This window comes from Sminthopsis crassicaudata, chromosome 3 (genome assembly GCF_048593235.1).
Source record: "Sminthopsis crassicaudata isolate SCR6 chromosome 3, ASM4859323v1, whole genome shotgun sequence".
Lineage (NCBI taxonomy): Eukaryota > Metazoa > Chordata > Mammalia > Dasyuromorphia > Dasyuridae > Sminthopsis > Sminthopsis crassicaudata.
The window spans coordinates 8,908,667-8,923,068 of NC_133619.1; the positions used below are offsets into that span (position 1 = coordinate 8,908,667).

General features: G+C 59.0%; 1 protein-coding gene across 2 annotated transcripts; it reads left to right on the plus strand.

The window, feature by feature from the left end:
• Positions 1-286: 286 nt before the first annotated feature.
• On the plus strand, positions 287-14,389 carry STK25 (serine/threonine kinase 25). 2 transcript variants are annotated; one of them, XM_074297956.1, is made up of 12 exons: positions 287-578; positions 980-1,091; positions 2,897-3,127; positions 3,699-3,755; positions 4,637-4,745; positions 6,049-6,206; positions 6,312-6,497; positions 6,736-6,881; positions 7,228-7,342; positions 8,137-8,208; positions 13,413-13,549; positions 13,654-14,389. In XM_074297956.1, exons 2-12 carry the CDS (start codon positions 1,062-1,064, stop codon positions 13,691-13,693), a joined length of 1,281 nt encoding a protein of 426 aa, XP_074154057.1. In that variant the 5' UTR covers positions 287-578; positions 980-1,061; the 3' UTR covers positions 13,694-14,389. The 2 variants fall into 2 exon arrangements, with proteins under 2 accessions (XP_074154057.1, XP_074154058.1); XM_074297957.1 differs by lacking the exons at positions 13,413-13,549; positions 13,654-14,389 and adding an exon at positions 9,344-9,546.
• Positions 14,390-14,402: the final 13 nt, after the last annotated feature.

Sequence of the window (14,402 nt, forward strand, 5' to 3'; positions counted from 1 at the left end):
GGGGGGGGATGGAAAATGGAAGGGAGCTGGGCGGGGGAGAGGGAAGGTGGGAGAGAGAGGAGGAGGGGATGGAAAAGGGGACGGGCCGCTCAGATTACACCGGGGGTTGGGGGTGGAGCCGGCCTTCCTCCGCACCCAGCCTCCTGGGACTTGTAGTCCTCTGCCCCGCCCCGGGCGGGCCCAGCGAGTCTCCCGCAGTCTCCGCCGGAGGCCCGGCCCGAGACCCCGCCCATTCCTCCGGGCCGGCCGAGAGATGAATACACGCGCGCGTCAGGGAGGGGGCTTCGGGAAGAGGGACTACGGATCCCAGAAGGCAATGGGGCGGCCGCGACTGCGTACAGCGTCTCGTCGCTGCACCCTACCCCCACCTCTAGCTCCTCCGCCGCCCTGGCTTTCTCTAGCTCCAACCGCCGAGGGAGCCGGAGCCGGAGCCGGAGCGGGAGCCGGGGCCCGAGTCGGGGCCGGAGCTGCCCCCTTCCCTGCCAGGCGCTGCGGGCCGCAAACGAGGGCCACCATGGGGAGCCCCGGGGGCGGAGCGTGCTGAGGCCCGGGTTCCTGAGGGGGGCGCCTTAGTCCAGGTGCGGGGAGGGGGAGGGGCGTCAGAGAAAAGGGAGGGGCCAAAGGGGGAGGGAGCCTGGGTGGGAGAGGGTTTGGGGAGTGGGAGAAGGGGACTGGAGGAGGGGCCCGAGAGAGGGTGACGGGCGTTGGTGCAGGAGTGGGGGAGGGGAGGACCAGGTGCGGGGGAGGAGGGGGCTGGGGGGAGGGGCCGCGGGGGGAGGGGGGAGAGGCTGGGAGAAGGGGCGAGCCTGGGCGGCGGGGTCCCTGCAAACCTGGGGCGGTGGAGCTCGCAGTGCGGGGGGAGCTGCTCCAAGGTCACCTTTGCATCTGCCCCGGGGCGGGGTGCCCAGCTGGGGGGGGCGGGGTGCCCGGGGTCTTCTCCCTCCCCAAGGGGCCCCCCTGACCCTCGTCCCCTCCTCAGGCCTTTCCGGCCCCGAGGACGCGGCTCCTCGGCCGCTGCAGGTGAAAATCCCGGTCCGGAGCCTGGCCCAGTGAGCGACACCATGGCCCACCTGAGGGAGTTCGCCAACCAGGTGAGGCCCGGCTGCCCCTCCCCCACAGCCCGGCCCGGCCCCAGACCCAGGACTGCCGCGGTCACCAGGGAGCGGCCCTGGGAGTGCGCCTAGGTGGGGACGAGGCTGGGCGGAGGAGTCAGTGGGCAGCGCCCCGGGGCGGGACAGCTGGGAGAGGCCTCGGTGCGGGCACTGATCTGGGGCGGGGTGGGGGAGGGGACGGGGGGGGGTGAGGGGCCGAGACCTGCAGCCTCCCTTAGTGCCCCCTGGGAGAGGCCAGGCCTGGGTGGGAAGGCTGTGGTGGCGCAGGGGCTCCCGGGGCCTGCCGCCCCCCGCCCGGCCTCTCCTGCCCATTGGGGAGATGCCCTCGGACGCTGGCGACTGCCCGATTGCCTGCCCCGACCCCGGGCTTTCCGTGAGGCTGGGGCCTTCCCGGACTGCTCCTCGCCCGGCCCGGGGCGCCCCGTTAGCGCCCGCGCTCCGTGCCCCGGGCCGGGCCCTCAGCCCCTCGCCGGCCTCGTCCCGGGCGGCTCCCTGGTCCAAGGGGATTCTCCGCGGGTCCTCATCCCGCCGCAGAGAGGCGCTCGTGGGGCGGCCGCCCTCCATTTCAAGGAAAAGGCATTGATGGACACGCCGGTTCGGGGGAGAAGTTGGCGAGAGCCGGGGCCGCCCCCGAAGGCCCGCGTGACTCTGCTGGGCCCGACCGCCACTTGGACCTCGTGGGTAGAATGGGAGCAAGAACTCCTGTAAGCCCGAGGCGAGAGAATCCACTTCCGTCAGGACTTCGAGGTGCAGCCTCGCCGGGGACGGGGACGATGCTCCGAGTGCCCGCTCTGGGCTCGCCCGGTGCCAGGTGCCCGAGTGATGCCGCGGCCGGAGCTCTTGGCAGAAGCAGCCGCAGCTTCTCCAGGGGCCCTGGGCATCCAGGGCAAAGCCAGCCAGAGCCAGGGAGGCGGCTGGCAGCGTCTGTGGTGGAGAAGATGGGGCGCAGCGCGGGCGTCGGGAGCACAGGGCGAGACCCCCGGGGCCTTTCCTCGGTCCTCCCGGCGGCTTCGGAGCCCGGGAGCTTCAGTCTGCCTTCCCTGGCGGCGGGGGCGCCCCCCTCAGGAGCACTTGGGCGTTTTGTCAGACTCCTTCCCCAGGGGAAACGGGGCTCACCTGTGCAGGGAGCTTCAGGCAGACCTCGCACCATCGGCCCGAGGGCCCCATGGCAGGGCTGAAAGTGGGCAAATCGATGCCGTCTGCCCCCCTCTGATCCTGATGGCATTGAAGGCGTCGGGAATCCCTGGGGCTTCAGTCAGAGTCCTTCGGACTTCGGGGGCTCCCATCGCTACCTTGGGAAATCCGCACTGGACTCCGGCCTCTTGCGTCACCCGCTCTCATCTTACCTTCCCTTGTGCCCGTGTCTTTGCGCACGTGACCCCTCACCCCTCGGCTCTGTAGCTGGCTCTCTGCTCAGGAGCTGGGGACGTTCCGAGGGCCCCCCGCCATGGGGCTCGCCTCTAACCCACCCGCTCCTGTGGAAGGGGCGCCTTTCCAGTGAGCTGGCATCCACAGCCCGCTCCGGAGGTACCACGGGCACAAAGCCACGAATGGAGGGCTGAAGGACCTTGGAGTCCACTTAGTCCCGCCTCATCGTCTTTGTAGTTCAGAGGAGCGTGGGCTGGGCTGGTTGTGCGGGCGGCTCAGTCGTAGCTGTGTGGCTGGACAGGGCACCGCCTGCCTCAGTTTCCTCATCTGTAAAGCGGGTGGTTGTCAGGAGCCGGTGGCCCGCCGGGAGGGGGCTGCCCCGGCCGGGCTCGGCAGGCTCCCCGCTCTCTCCCCAGCACTCACGGGTGGACCCCGAGGAGCTCTTCACCAAGCTCGAGCGGATCGGGAAGGGCTCCTTTGGAGAGGTGTACAAGGGCATCGACAACCGCACCAAGGAGGTGGTGGCCATCAAGATCATCGACCTGGAGGAGGCCGAGGACGAGATCGAGGACATCCAGCAGGAGATCACCGTCCTCAGCCAGTGCGACAGCCCCTACATCACGCGCTACTACGGCTCCTACCTGAAGGTGAGCCGGGCCGGGCGAGGGGGGAGGGGACGTTCTCACAGTGCCCTGAGCTCCCCCAGCGCTCCCCTCCTGCCCTTGAGATAGCCGAGACCCAGAGGTGAAAGGGCCCGGCCGAGGCCTTGGCTTACGGAGGTCCAGAGACCCCCCCCCCCCCCGTCCCCTTGCTGCCCATACCGGGGGCACCCTGTAGGGCAGGCTCTCGGGCCGTGGCGCACCTTCCCGCCGATGTTCCTCAGTCTCCATCCTCGGGTCAGGAACCCCTGGGATCTCTGCTCCTTCCTCTTGGAGGGATTTTGGTAGATTTGCGGCCTTGGGGGTCACGTCACCGCCCCTCATTTCTTTGGGTCGCCAGAGGAGGGAACTGCCTTATTTGTTGAGTTTGGCTTCTTTGTTTCCTGGTGGGGAGTTCTGGCCGGCGGGGGAAGGGGCTGCTGGTGGGCGGGACCCTCTGCCTGGGCGCCATGCCAGGAGGCGCCCTGTCTGGAGGCCAGACTGCTTGGGCAGAGCCGTGGGGCCGCTCCCGTCCCGTTTGTCTCACATCCTCACCATGTTTTCTCTTAATTGTTCGCAGAGCACCAAGCTGTGGATCATCATGGAGTACTTGGGTGGTGGGTCAGCCTTGGATCTGGTAAGAACCCGAGACGATGATGGGGCTTAGGCACAAGGGGGAGGCGTGACCGGGGGCCAGTGGGGGAAGGGCACGCCCTTTCACCTGGAGCGGCTGGGACACGGAATCGGCCCGTTGGCTTCTGCTCGTGGCTTGGTTGATGGGGGAAGTTGAGACACGTAGGGGAACGCTTTCCTGGGGAGCCCGCGTGCTGTGGCGGCCTTGCTTGGGCCGGGCCTTCCCTTCAGAACCTGCCTGGGCTCCCCTCCAGCTGCTCCTGAGTGGGTCCTTCTCACCTGCCTTGGGGGGGCTGCGGGATGGGCTTTCAGGCCTGGGCTTGCAGCAGGTTAGCCAAGGGGCCTCAAATCCCTGCTTTTACATGTTTTCCAGTTTTAAAATACAGATCTGTTAGTTTTTTTAATGGGGAAAATACTCTTTTTGTGGGGGCCCCCGGAGCCCAACATCTTCATGTGTCTCATGGTTTTATGGAGCCTGACACTTGGAACAGGAGCCTGGAGGAAGTCTGCCGCAGTGGTGACCTTCTGAGGCCCGTTCAGGGGGACGTGGCTGGGGCTGCCTCCGGCCCAATTCTGTGCCCACTCCACGTTTTCCACGGTTTTGGTCACTCCACCTTTTTCCTTCCCAGGCAGGGAGCACCTGCTGTGCCAGGGGTAGGGGTGGCGGGCAGGTGTCCATAGGGCCACGTCCAGGCACAGTTTGGGGGAATCAAGAGTCCGTCAGAGAAAGGGAATCCGGCCTCTGTGGGGGGGTTGGGGCTGGCGTTTGCAGCCCATCCTCCCTAGGAACCGAAAGGGGACAGAGGAAAGCAGGGGGAGGGGCCCTGAGGCCGGCCGGGGGTCGGTGCACGAGGTGCAGGGTGGCTGCTGTCCCTCTGTCTCCAGCTGAAGCCCGGGCCTTTGGAGGAGACCTACATCGCCACCATCCTGAGGGAGATCCTCAAGGGACTGGATTACCTCCACTCCGAAAGGAAGATCCACCGGGACATCAAAGGTTTCCTGGGGGGAGTGGGCACGTCGGTTCTGAGACGGAAAAGCTGGGCCCATCCTACGGGGTCTCCAGCGTCCACACCCTAGACTGCCCAGGGAGCCCTGGTGGGAGGACCTGGCAGAGGGGGCACCATGGCAGGAGGGGCAGCAGTGAGGGCACAGCAATGGGAGGACCTGGCAGAGGGGGCACCATGGTAGGAGGGCCTGGCAGGGGGGCACCATGGCAGGAGGGACAGCAGAGAGGGCACAGCAATGGGAGGACCTGGCAGAGGGGGCACCATGGTAGGAGAGCCTGGCAGGGGGGGCAGCAGTGAGGGCACAGCAATGGGAGGACCTGGCAGAGAGAGGACCACAGTGGGAGGGCAGGTCTGGAGCAGTGGCAGGGCCCTTCTTGGGAAGTAGCTTTGTTGGCCCCATGTGCCCAGTAGGCCTTTTGTTCCTAAATAGCTTTCTAGAAAACCGGCTGCTAAGATCTGGAGAGGAGCGGCGGCCTTGTCCTGGCCTCGGGGTCTCCCAGACTTAGTTGTCTTGCTGTTTCGTGGGCAGCAGTGGTTGAGGGAGAAGGGGTCTGGGCCGGGGCTGCCTTGGCCCATTTGGACTTGCTTTGAGGAACACTTGGGGAGAGGGTGCCTGCAGAGGCCCCCCTGAATCCCCGTGGCACTTGCCTCCATGGGGACCCCCAGAAGTCTGGGCTCTCTGACTCTGCTGCTCATGTCCCAAGGGGCTTTGAGCCTCTCCCTCTGACCTGCTGGGCTCTCTCCATAGAGAGGGCACATGACCCTGTTCCTTATCCGCCTCAGAAAGATGGCTGTTTTTGTCCTCAGTGGCAGGTAGGGTGGATGCTGGGGCGGCAGGCCAAGCCGACCAGGCCTGCCAAGGGACAAGGACCGGATGTCCGCCTTTCAATAGAAAAGACCCTTTGGTTGAGAAGGGATTGGCCGGGGGGTGGGGGGGCAGCAGGTCCTGACTGCTCCGGGCTGCAGGTGCTGGGGGGCTGTGGTGGGAGCAGAGCTCAGTCTCCCCAATCCAAAGTGGTTGGGGGGGGTGCGGCGTCCAGGTGATGAGTCGCTGGGATGCTGCCTCTGGGCCCACTCCTCGGGCCGGCCCGGGTGCCTGCGATGCTCTCGGCTGCTGGAAGAATGCCTCCCTTGGGGCTGGAAGGGCCTGCTGGCCTTCCCGGCTCCCCGGAGCCCCTCGGCCCCCTCTGGAGAGCGGGAGGCCGCGGTCTGCTGGGGGACTCTTTCATCGTCTCCTCTTGGCTGAAAACCCGGGTCCGTCTCCAGGCTCCGTTTGCTTCGTTTCCACAGCTGCCAACGTGCTGCTGTCCGAGCAGGGCGATGTGAAGCTGGCCGACTTCGGGGTGGCCGGGCAGCTCACGGACACGCAGATCAAGAGGAACACTTTTGTGGGCACCCCTTTCTGGATGGCACCCGAAGTCATCAAGCAGTCTGCCTATGACTTCAAAGTGAGCGGGAGTGCTGGGGGGGGGGGGAGGGAGCCCCGCAGCCGCTGTCCCCCAGACCCACAAGCTGGCGTCTGGTCTTCAGGCCTCTGGGGATTCTCGTTCCAGGCAGACATTTGGTCCCTGGGAATCACAGCCATTGAGCTGGCCAAAGGAGAGCCGCCCAACTCGGACCTTCACCCCATGAGGGTTCTCTTCCTGATCCCCAAAAACAACCCCCCTACCCTGGAGGGGCACCACAGCAAGCCCTTCAAAGAGTTTGTGGAAGCCTGTCTCAATAAGGACCCTCGATTTGTGAGTATGCCCCGCGGCCTCCCTCTGCCTCTGGGGCCGCCCAGTGCTGCTCCACGGCCCCCCACGCTTCCCTGGCCGTGCGTCCAGGCTCCCTGGGAACCTGAGGAACGCTTCCACTTGGCCTCATGGAGCTGGGCAGCCCAGGCTACGTCCTGGAGGCCCCCCCGGTCTCATAGGGGAGCACATTGGGGGGCTGTCCTGGAGCCAACCCCCCGCCCTGCCTCGTGTGCCCTTGCAGAGGCCCGCGGCCAGGGAGCTGCTGAAGCACAAATTCATCACGCGCTACACCAAGAAGACGTCCTTCCTCACCGAGCTGATCGACCGCTACAAGCGCTGGAAGTCAGAGGGCCGGGGGGAGGACTCCAGCTCGGAGGATTCTGACATGTATGCAGAGGGCCCCGGGGGGGGCCTTGGGGGTCAGGACTGGAGCGGGGCACCCTTGCTCCTCTGGTTTCTGTAGCTCTGTTTCTCTCTCCCTGGACCCTTTTGTGAAGGGTCCTCCAGCAGGATGGGGGGCTGGAACCCTAGTGCCGGGAGCTGCCTCTCACCACCCATTGGAGGAAGCAGTTTGCTCTGTGTCCCCCGGGAGGGCCCTGGGTTGGCCTCTGGGTCCGAAGGGGCAGGTTCCTCCGACTCTGCCGAGTCCGCGGCCCTCCTGTTCCAGAGGCTCCAGAGCAAATGGCTTCCCCCAGGTCCATTGCTGTAACTGTCATGTGCTCTTCCTTCCCAGTGACGGAGACGCTGAGGACGGCGACCAAGGCCCCATCTGGACATTCCCCCCGACCATCCGCCCGAGCCCCCACAGCAAGCTGCACAAAGGGATGGCCCTGCAGGCCTCCCAGAAGGTACGGCTTTCATCCAAACTGGGCTGGGACTGGGGGTGGGGTGGAGATGGGGATGGCGAAGGATGGGCCCGTACAGGGGGGAGGATGGGCCAGTGCTGACCCATGCTGGAGCTTCTGGGCCCCCTGGAGTCAGTGACTGAGCTCCAGAGGGGTTCCCCTCCCTGACCACTGGGCCACACACACCGAAGGCTTCTGTTCCCTCCTGGCTGGGACCTCAGCCTTGCCCCCCAGAGCCCCCGGGATCTTTCCAGAGGACCTGCCTTTTCCCTCCATTTCTTCTTATCACACTTAAGGGTCCTCAGGCAAGGTCTCTCCCAACTTTGTGTCAGGTGGAAGAAGAAGGGTTCAGGGTACATGGGGGTGCACTGGGCCTGCAAGTTCCAATCCAGTCTCAGGCATTTGGAAGGGACTTCTTCTGCCTCAGTGTTCTCAGCTGTAAAATGGGGTGATCACAGCCCCTCCTCTCCAGAGGTCCTATGAGTAAAGCCCTTCACATGGCACCCGGCCTGAAGGCCTCTGGGAAGCTCGGCTGGTGACGCTCGCAGGCTCCATGCTTGGGCCACAGTTGCCCGCTGAAGCCCAGAGCTCTGGCCATGGTTCTGGCAGGCGTTCATCCTGACCTCTCTGAACGGTGCCCTAAGTTGTACGAAGAGCAGCTTGTGGGGAGGCGGGCCCGACCATTCCTATGCTCTGGGGCTTTTGTCTGAGCGGTCCGTCACAGCTCCTCCCCTCCACGCGCCAGAACAGTCAGTGCAGGCCCGGCCGCCCATGCTCACTCCACGTTTCTTTGGCAGTCCGCAGAACCCATCAAACGGCAGCCACGGTCCCAGTGCCTCGCCACCCTTGTCCGGCCTGTCTTTGGAGAGGTGAGGCCCATTGGGCAGGGTATGCGGAGCTGGGGTGGGCGGTCATAGGAAAACCAGCAGCCCCACCTTGGGCTGGAACAATTCCACCACTTTGGGTCAGGGTTCGGGTCAGCATCTGGTGAAGCTCCCGCCCGTCTCGGCTGCTGCTTATCACGGGCAAGCTTGGCATTGTCCCAGTGGCCCAGACCCTGCTGGTCAGCAGGGAGAGCCCAGGACATGGCCCCAGCCTCACCCCCCAGCCGCCCCTGCTTCATGCCAGCTGCAGCCACCTCCTATGTCTGGGGGCAGGGCTTAGATGGCAGTCCCAAGAAAGATCGTGCCTTGGGCTGTCCTGTGACACAAAGGACCCCTTCGAGGGAGGTCCCCTGGCCTCTGGTCAGCCAGGCGGAGAGAGGAAGCTCAGGGCTGAAAGGAGTAAGGGCAGGCTGGTGGAGGGTCTGGGGTGGAGGATGACTTAGGGCTGGTGGACCAGCTGCCAATTTGGTGCTGAAAAAGCAGTCCTGGAGGCCTTGAAATGAGAGGGAGCCAAGAAGAAATGCACACATGTGGCCTGGAAGCATGGGGATAGTGGAGGCGCAGTAAAAAGTACGGCAAGCTCTGTCCCTCCTTCAACCCCTCTCACAAACTCTGGAAAATGCACCAGACCAAACTTTGACCAGGAATCCAAGGAGAAAATCCCCTGTGAACCCTTCTTCCCAACTAGATGGACAGAGACCTTGGGCCTGAGTCCGGCCCAGAGGGAATCCCAGGGAGAGGCTGGGGACTAGGGCAAAACCCCCCTAAACCCAAACCCATGCAGGGGGCAGGAATAGGTGCCAACCAGCTGCTCTAAACTGCCCAACTGAGCTTGTGACAGTTGCTGGGCTGAACCGGGCAATGATTCTTCCTTCACTGCCCAGTTCTGGGTCATGTGATGGGGACAGACTTAGAAGCTGAGCTCGGGCACAAGGGTCCAGGCTGAGCAGCAGTCCCCTGCCTTAGCCATGGGTTCAGCGATGAGCAGGTTCAGAAGTAGGGACGTGAGGGTGCCGGTCCAGAGGGATCACCGGGGCAGGGGTCGGAGACCAAAGGGAAGCCTGCGGGCCTGGCGGGGGTTTCCCACTAAATCCTGCAAGTCTGCTGGAAATCCCGGCAGGCCCAAGCATACAGGTGCAGCTGCTTAAGACAATGGGAAGCTTGCAAGCCCCCCTGGAGATATTCTGAGACTGGGATATCCAAACATGAGTACCAGAGGAACAAAGGCCTGAGTCGGGAAAAACTGCAAAGAGGAGCACAAAAAAAGACCACTGGTATAAATTCAAGGTTTTTATAAATGACATGAGAACACTCTAAGGAAAACTGGGAAAAGGAAAAAGTTATGGAAGAAAAAAATGGAAAGGGAATTAACAGTTTGACCCAAGAGGTAAAAAAGCTTGCCAAGCAACAAACTGAAAAAATAGGTGAACGAAGAGAAGTTCAGGAGAGAGAAAGAATAAAATCAGAAGAGTGAAGAAGAAAGCGGAAAACGTAAGGTTATTACAGTGACTGCAACTGATCCCGTGACTAAAAAGGAGCCTAAACATTATTTCAAGAGATCTTAAAATCTTCCAGGTCTCTTAGGCCCTAGATAGCAAAGTGAAGCTAGGATCTTACAGTCGTCACCTAAAAGAAACTCTAAAATGAAACTTTCCAGGAGCGTTCGAGCCAAAATCCAGAGTTTCCAGGACAGGAAAAAAAAAAAATTACTGCAAGCAATCACAAAGACTTTATAAACGTCGAGGAGCCACAGTAAGAGTCTCACACACCTTGGCAGTACAAGGGAGAGCTTGAAACAGAGATAAAGGTTCACGGCCACCAATCACGGCAACAAAACTGCACGAAATGGACACTTAATGAATTAGAGGACTTCTGAGCGTTCCTGATGAAAGATCAAAGCTTTGTGGGAATTTTGAAATGTGAACACAAGAGTGAAAAAAGAAATCCAGAAACGTAAACGGGAACTAGCCGTCATCCAGGGCTTACATACTCAGAGAAGTTTGCCCTTTCTAGACCTCTCAAATCAGGGTCCTGAGGGCCTGGGAATGGTTCTATTATGTCTCAGGCTTTAAAGGACAGAAAGGGAGAGGACCAGAGTGATGGTAGAACACTCTCTCACCTAATCGGGAGAGCCAGCAGCAGACCACACGAACAAGAGAAGGAAGTGGAGGAGTGGCTGGCCCAAGCCCTACTCTTACCTGAACTGGTCACACATGCACACAAAGTTAAAGATGGGAATTCCTATTTCCCTATTTAGTCAAATAAAAAGGAGGGAATGAACACAGGAGAGATTCAGGGAAAGATTAGCCCTACGTCAAACAAACTTTTAAGGTGTACAAAAATATCAGCTCTTTCACAGTGGGCAGAGAATTGAACACTGAATGTTCCTCAGTTGAGAAATAGCTGAATATATTAAGGAATATGAATATTGAAATGTTTCTGTGTTGAATGATGAAGGGGACAGTTTCCAGAGAAACCTGAGAAGGCTTGAATGGACCGATTCAGTGAAGTGAACCAAACAAACACAATATTGCAGTCACAAAGCATTTTGAAAAACAAAGTTGCTGATTCTAGGAGACTTATAAACCATTTCAGTGCAGCATTTCTTCTGAAAAAGAAAAAAACTGGCCAGTGATATTAAAAGCCATATGAAAAAAAGGCTCTGGGGCTACAGCTTATGCTCATCAAATCAGTAAAGCTGACAAAAAAAATAAACGCAGTTGTAGGGAAACAGGCATGTTTGTGTGAGGTTACAGTGTACTTAATGGAATATAATCGTACGGTGAAAAACAAAGGGACAAATTCAGAGAAATCTGGGAAGACCTATTGGGAAGCGATGCAAAGTGAAGTGATCAGTTTATACAGTGACTAGAGGAAATGGTACCCATTGCACAGGCTGCTTTCAAAGCTGCTATTGTCTGTTTCCTTTTGAACTAAATACTTTTTTCTATCAAATTATTGTTGCTGACTCCCACTTTCCTCTGCCCATGGCTCAACTGAAAACCAAGAAGGGGGACAATCCCGTCACAAATGTTGGCAATTTGTCAGAGACAGACCCATCCTTGTGGGGACCCACATCCCAAAATGGGTCTCTTCCTTTACTATATGTCTATGAGCACCTCTTCATCATTGCTTGATTAGTTCCCCAGGTTCTTCTGGCCACCTGCATTATGGTCTCTTACCATAGTCTTGTCATTTCTGAAGTTCAGTAATTTTCCCATTTGTAGACTGACTGTGGAGTTATTTCCCAGTGGATGTCTGGGCACCTCTTTCACGCACCCCTTCACCCCCATTCTAGTTCTGCTCTTTCTGCTAAAATCTTTGCTTAGGCCTGCCCTTCATGGTGCAATCCTTTCTCAAGGCCATCCTTGAGGGTTCCCTGTGAATATTGATCCTTCCACCAAGGACCCCAGGTCTCCTTTGTGCACTTCAGGTGGGTGAGGCTCTGGGATGCCTGCCCCTTCCTCCCTCGTAGCGTGGGCTTCTTCCCACACATTCTCGTAAAGGGCTGGAACTCCGGAGAAGTCTACTTGCAACAAGGATACTTAACCAAATCAGTTCCAGTTTTAGATATACTTAATAGTTAGCACGGTGATGTAATGGTTCTCTAGTTCACACATAATCAGTATGATGTAATGCTGTAATTGTAATAGTATTTAAGGCTTGTTTCAACTCTCCAGAGTCCCGGCCCTCTACACACTCTGGTTAGGAGAAACGGCCACTTCTACCTCCTCCTTCCTCGCCTTTTCACTTGCATATGACTTCTACCCTCCATTCTCAAATCCTTCTGAACAGAAGCAGCCCCATCAACCCCGTGTTCTTCGCATTTAACTCCTTATTACCTTTGAAGACAACTAGGTTCTGAAGGGATCCGTCTCCCCCAACAGAATATTAGCACTGTATTATCATTCTGTCCCTTCTAATTCTGGTCACCCATCAGTCCTCCTGCTTGGTCCTCTGTTCCATTCGAGGTCAGTTTTTTCCCTGGCCTTTATGTTCTGAGTCTGGGCCATTTGCCTTGTACACCGTATCCCAAACTCTCTCTCCTATCATGAGTCGCCAGGTCTTGCTTCTTAAGACTTTGATAGCTTGCTTCTTGGTCTGGTTTTTAACATGGGCGCTGAGAAGTGGGACTAGGACCATTCTGGGCTTGGCCATTTAGGGTTTCTTTCAGCTAGTGACGTTCAATGGATTCCGTTTTCAGTTTGCCTTCCGATGCTAAAATAGATTTGGGCAATTTTCATTTCAATAGTGATTTCTTCAAAGTGCACACTCTGTCGTTCTAATCATAGTGTTTAGGGAGTGTCTAATGATTCATAAAATTGTCTCCCCTTCACTGGTTTTCCAGGTTGTTTTTGATGAAAAATATTTTTTTTTCATCATTTTAATTGCTTTGACTATTCCTTACTCTCTTGTGGAATCATTTTCAGCTGTTACTGAATATTTATTTTGATTTAGATTTAAGCTACTTTCCATCAGAGCTTTTCATCTGATTTCTTTATCTGCTTTTGCCTTCGATTCCCCATTTTCTCTCCTTAGACTTTTGGGGATTTCTGCATTTTTCAGCTCAGTGGCTTCAATTCCTGACCTGGGGCTTTGGGACAGGGCCAAGCTCTGCCCCTGGGGCTCTTTTGGGGGGTGACTGACTCTGGATCTTTGGGTCCTTGACCACCAGGTGCCAGGGCTCTGGGGCTCCTGGGCTGGATGGACTCTTTGACACGACGACTCTCCTGGAGCAGAATGGAGATTTGGCTGGAGCGGGCCCTCTCTGCTGACCTTTCTAGATCTCTGTGGCAGGGAGCTCTACCTCAGATTGCCCTGGAGCCCTCCCTTCTTGGGGAGGGGTGCCACTTTGCTCTGGGGCCCTGCCGGGAGGGTTCTGTCCCCCATGGCTGCTGCCCCTGGTGCTATACCACGTAGGTGAAGGGAGCTCAGACCAAGGCAGTCACTCTGGCTCTTCACCCTGGGTGCTCCTTGGGCTCATGCTTTTGCTGCTTTGCTTAATATTCCAGCCAGATTGTCCTTGCCCTGCTCCCATAAGGACCCCTTCCCCCTGGCTATCTGAGCACATCCTGACGTTCAGTGCCATATGAGCAAGTTCCCCAAGCCCTGGCAATCTGAACTCTGGCCCTCGGTTTGCCTGGCACATGGTTGGTACTTAATAAATGCTCCTTAACTGATCTGCGCAGCTCAAAGAGAAGCACAAGCAGACGGGAGGCAACGTGGGAGCCATGGAGGAGCTGGAGAACGCCTTCAGCTTGGCCGAGGAGTCCTGCCCGGGCATTTCGGACAGACTGATAGCACATCTGGTGGAACGAGTCCAGAGGTGAGTTGGTCCTTTAACCCCCGCCCGGGCAGTGGCTGGGTCGGGCCAGAGGTGGGGAGGCCCCGACTCTCCCCGTCCCCCAGTGACAGGCCTTTTCTCCACAGGTTCTCCCATAGCAGGAACCACCTGACATCGGCTCGCTGACAGGTGTGGGGAGGGAGGCCGGTGATGGGCCATTCCCCAGCTTCCTCAGAACTGACCTCAAACCCTTGTGCTCTGCCTCTGGGGGCCCCGCCGCCGGCCCGGGCCCCACAGCAGGCTTGGGGCGCCTCCGTCGACGGAGAGCCGTCGTCCTTGTCGTTGTCATTGTTGGTGTCATTCCTCTTCTGATCTGGGCTTGTGAAAGGCCGGGGGAGGCCTGCCCATGGGCAGCCATCCCCAGATGGGTGAGGTGGGGGGGGCACTGGGCACCCCGGCCTCCCCTCCCTGGTTTGCCTGGTGGAGGCCGTGTAGGGTGGCTGGTCCTTGCTGTGTTCTGGGAGAAGGTGGGAGGGGTATGAGCAGCCGCTCAGAGATGGCAGTCCTGCCCTCCTACCTCCACTGGGACACTGGGGGTAAAAGGACCCTTCAGACAAGGGGGGCAGTTGGTCCCTCCTTCCCCCTGGCCCCTTTGGGGGCAGAATACAGCCAAGGCCCCCCTCCCCCCAGCCCCGGACATGGTCCCGTCTTGTTTGTGATGGTGGTGTTGGGTCAGGCCCCCGTGTTTGTTCTTAGCGCCAGAACCCCCGAGGTGGGGGTGGCGGCACGTCTGTGTAAGAGCTAGAACCCTCACTTGTGTTCTCCAGTATTCAGATACAGATTTGGAAGGGACCGGCCACTTTCAATAAAGAAATGACCCAAGACCCTGTGGTGC

What these genes read in the sequence shown, in the direction of transcription:
- STK25 (XM_074297956.1), top strand. Translation starts at nt 1,062, where the DNA reads ATGGCCCACCTGAGGGAGTTCGCCAACCAG. An exon ending in TGAGGGAGTTCGCCAACCAG is followed by an intron (nt 1,092 to 2,896) that starts GTGAGGCCCGGC and finishes CTCTCTCCCCAG; the next exon opens with CACTCACGGGTGGACCCCGA. An exon ending in ACTACGGCTCCTACCTGAAG is followed by an intron (nt 3,128 to 3,698) that starts GTGAGCCGGGCC and finishes AATTGTTCGCAG; the next exon opens with AGCACCAAGCTGTGGATCAT.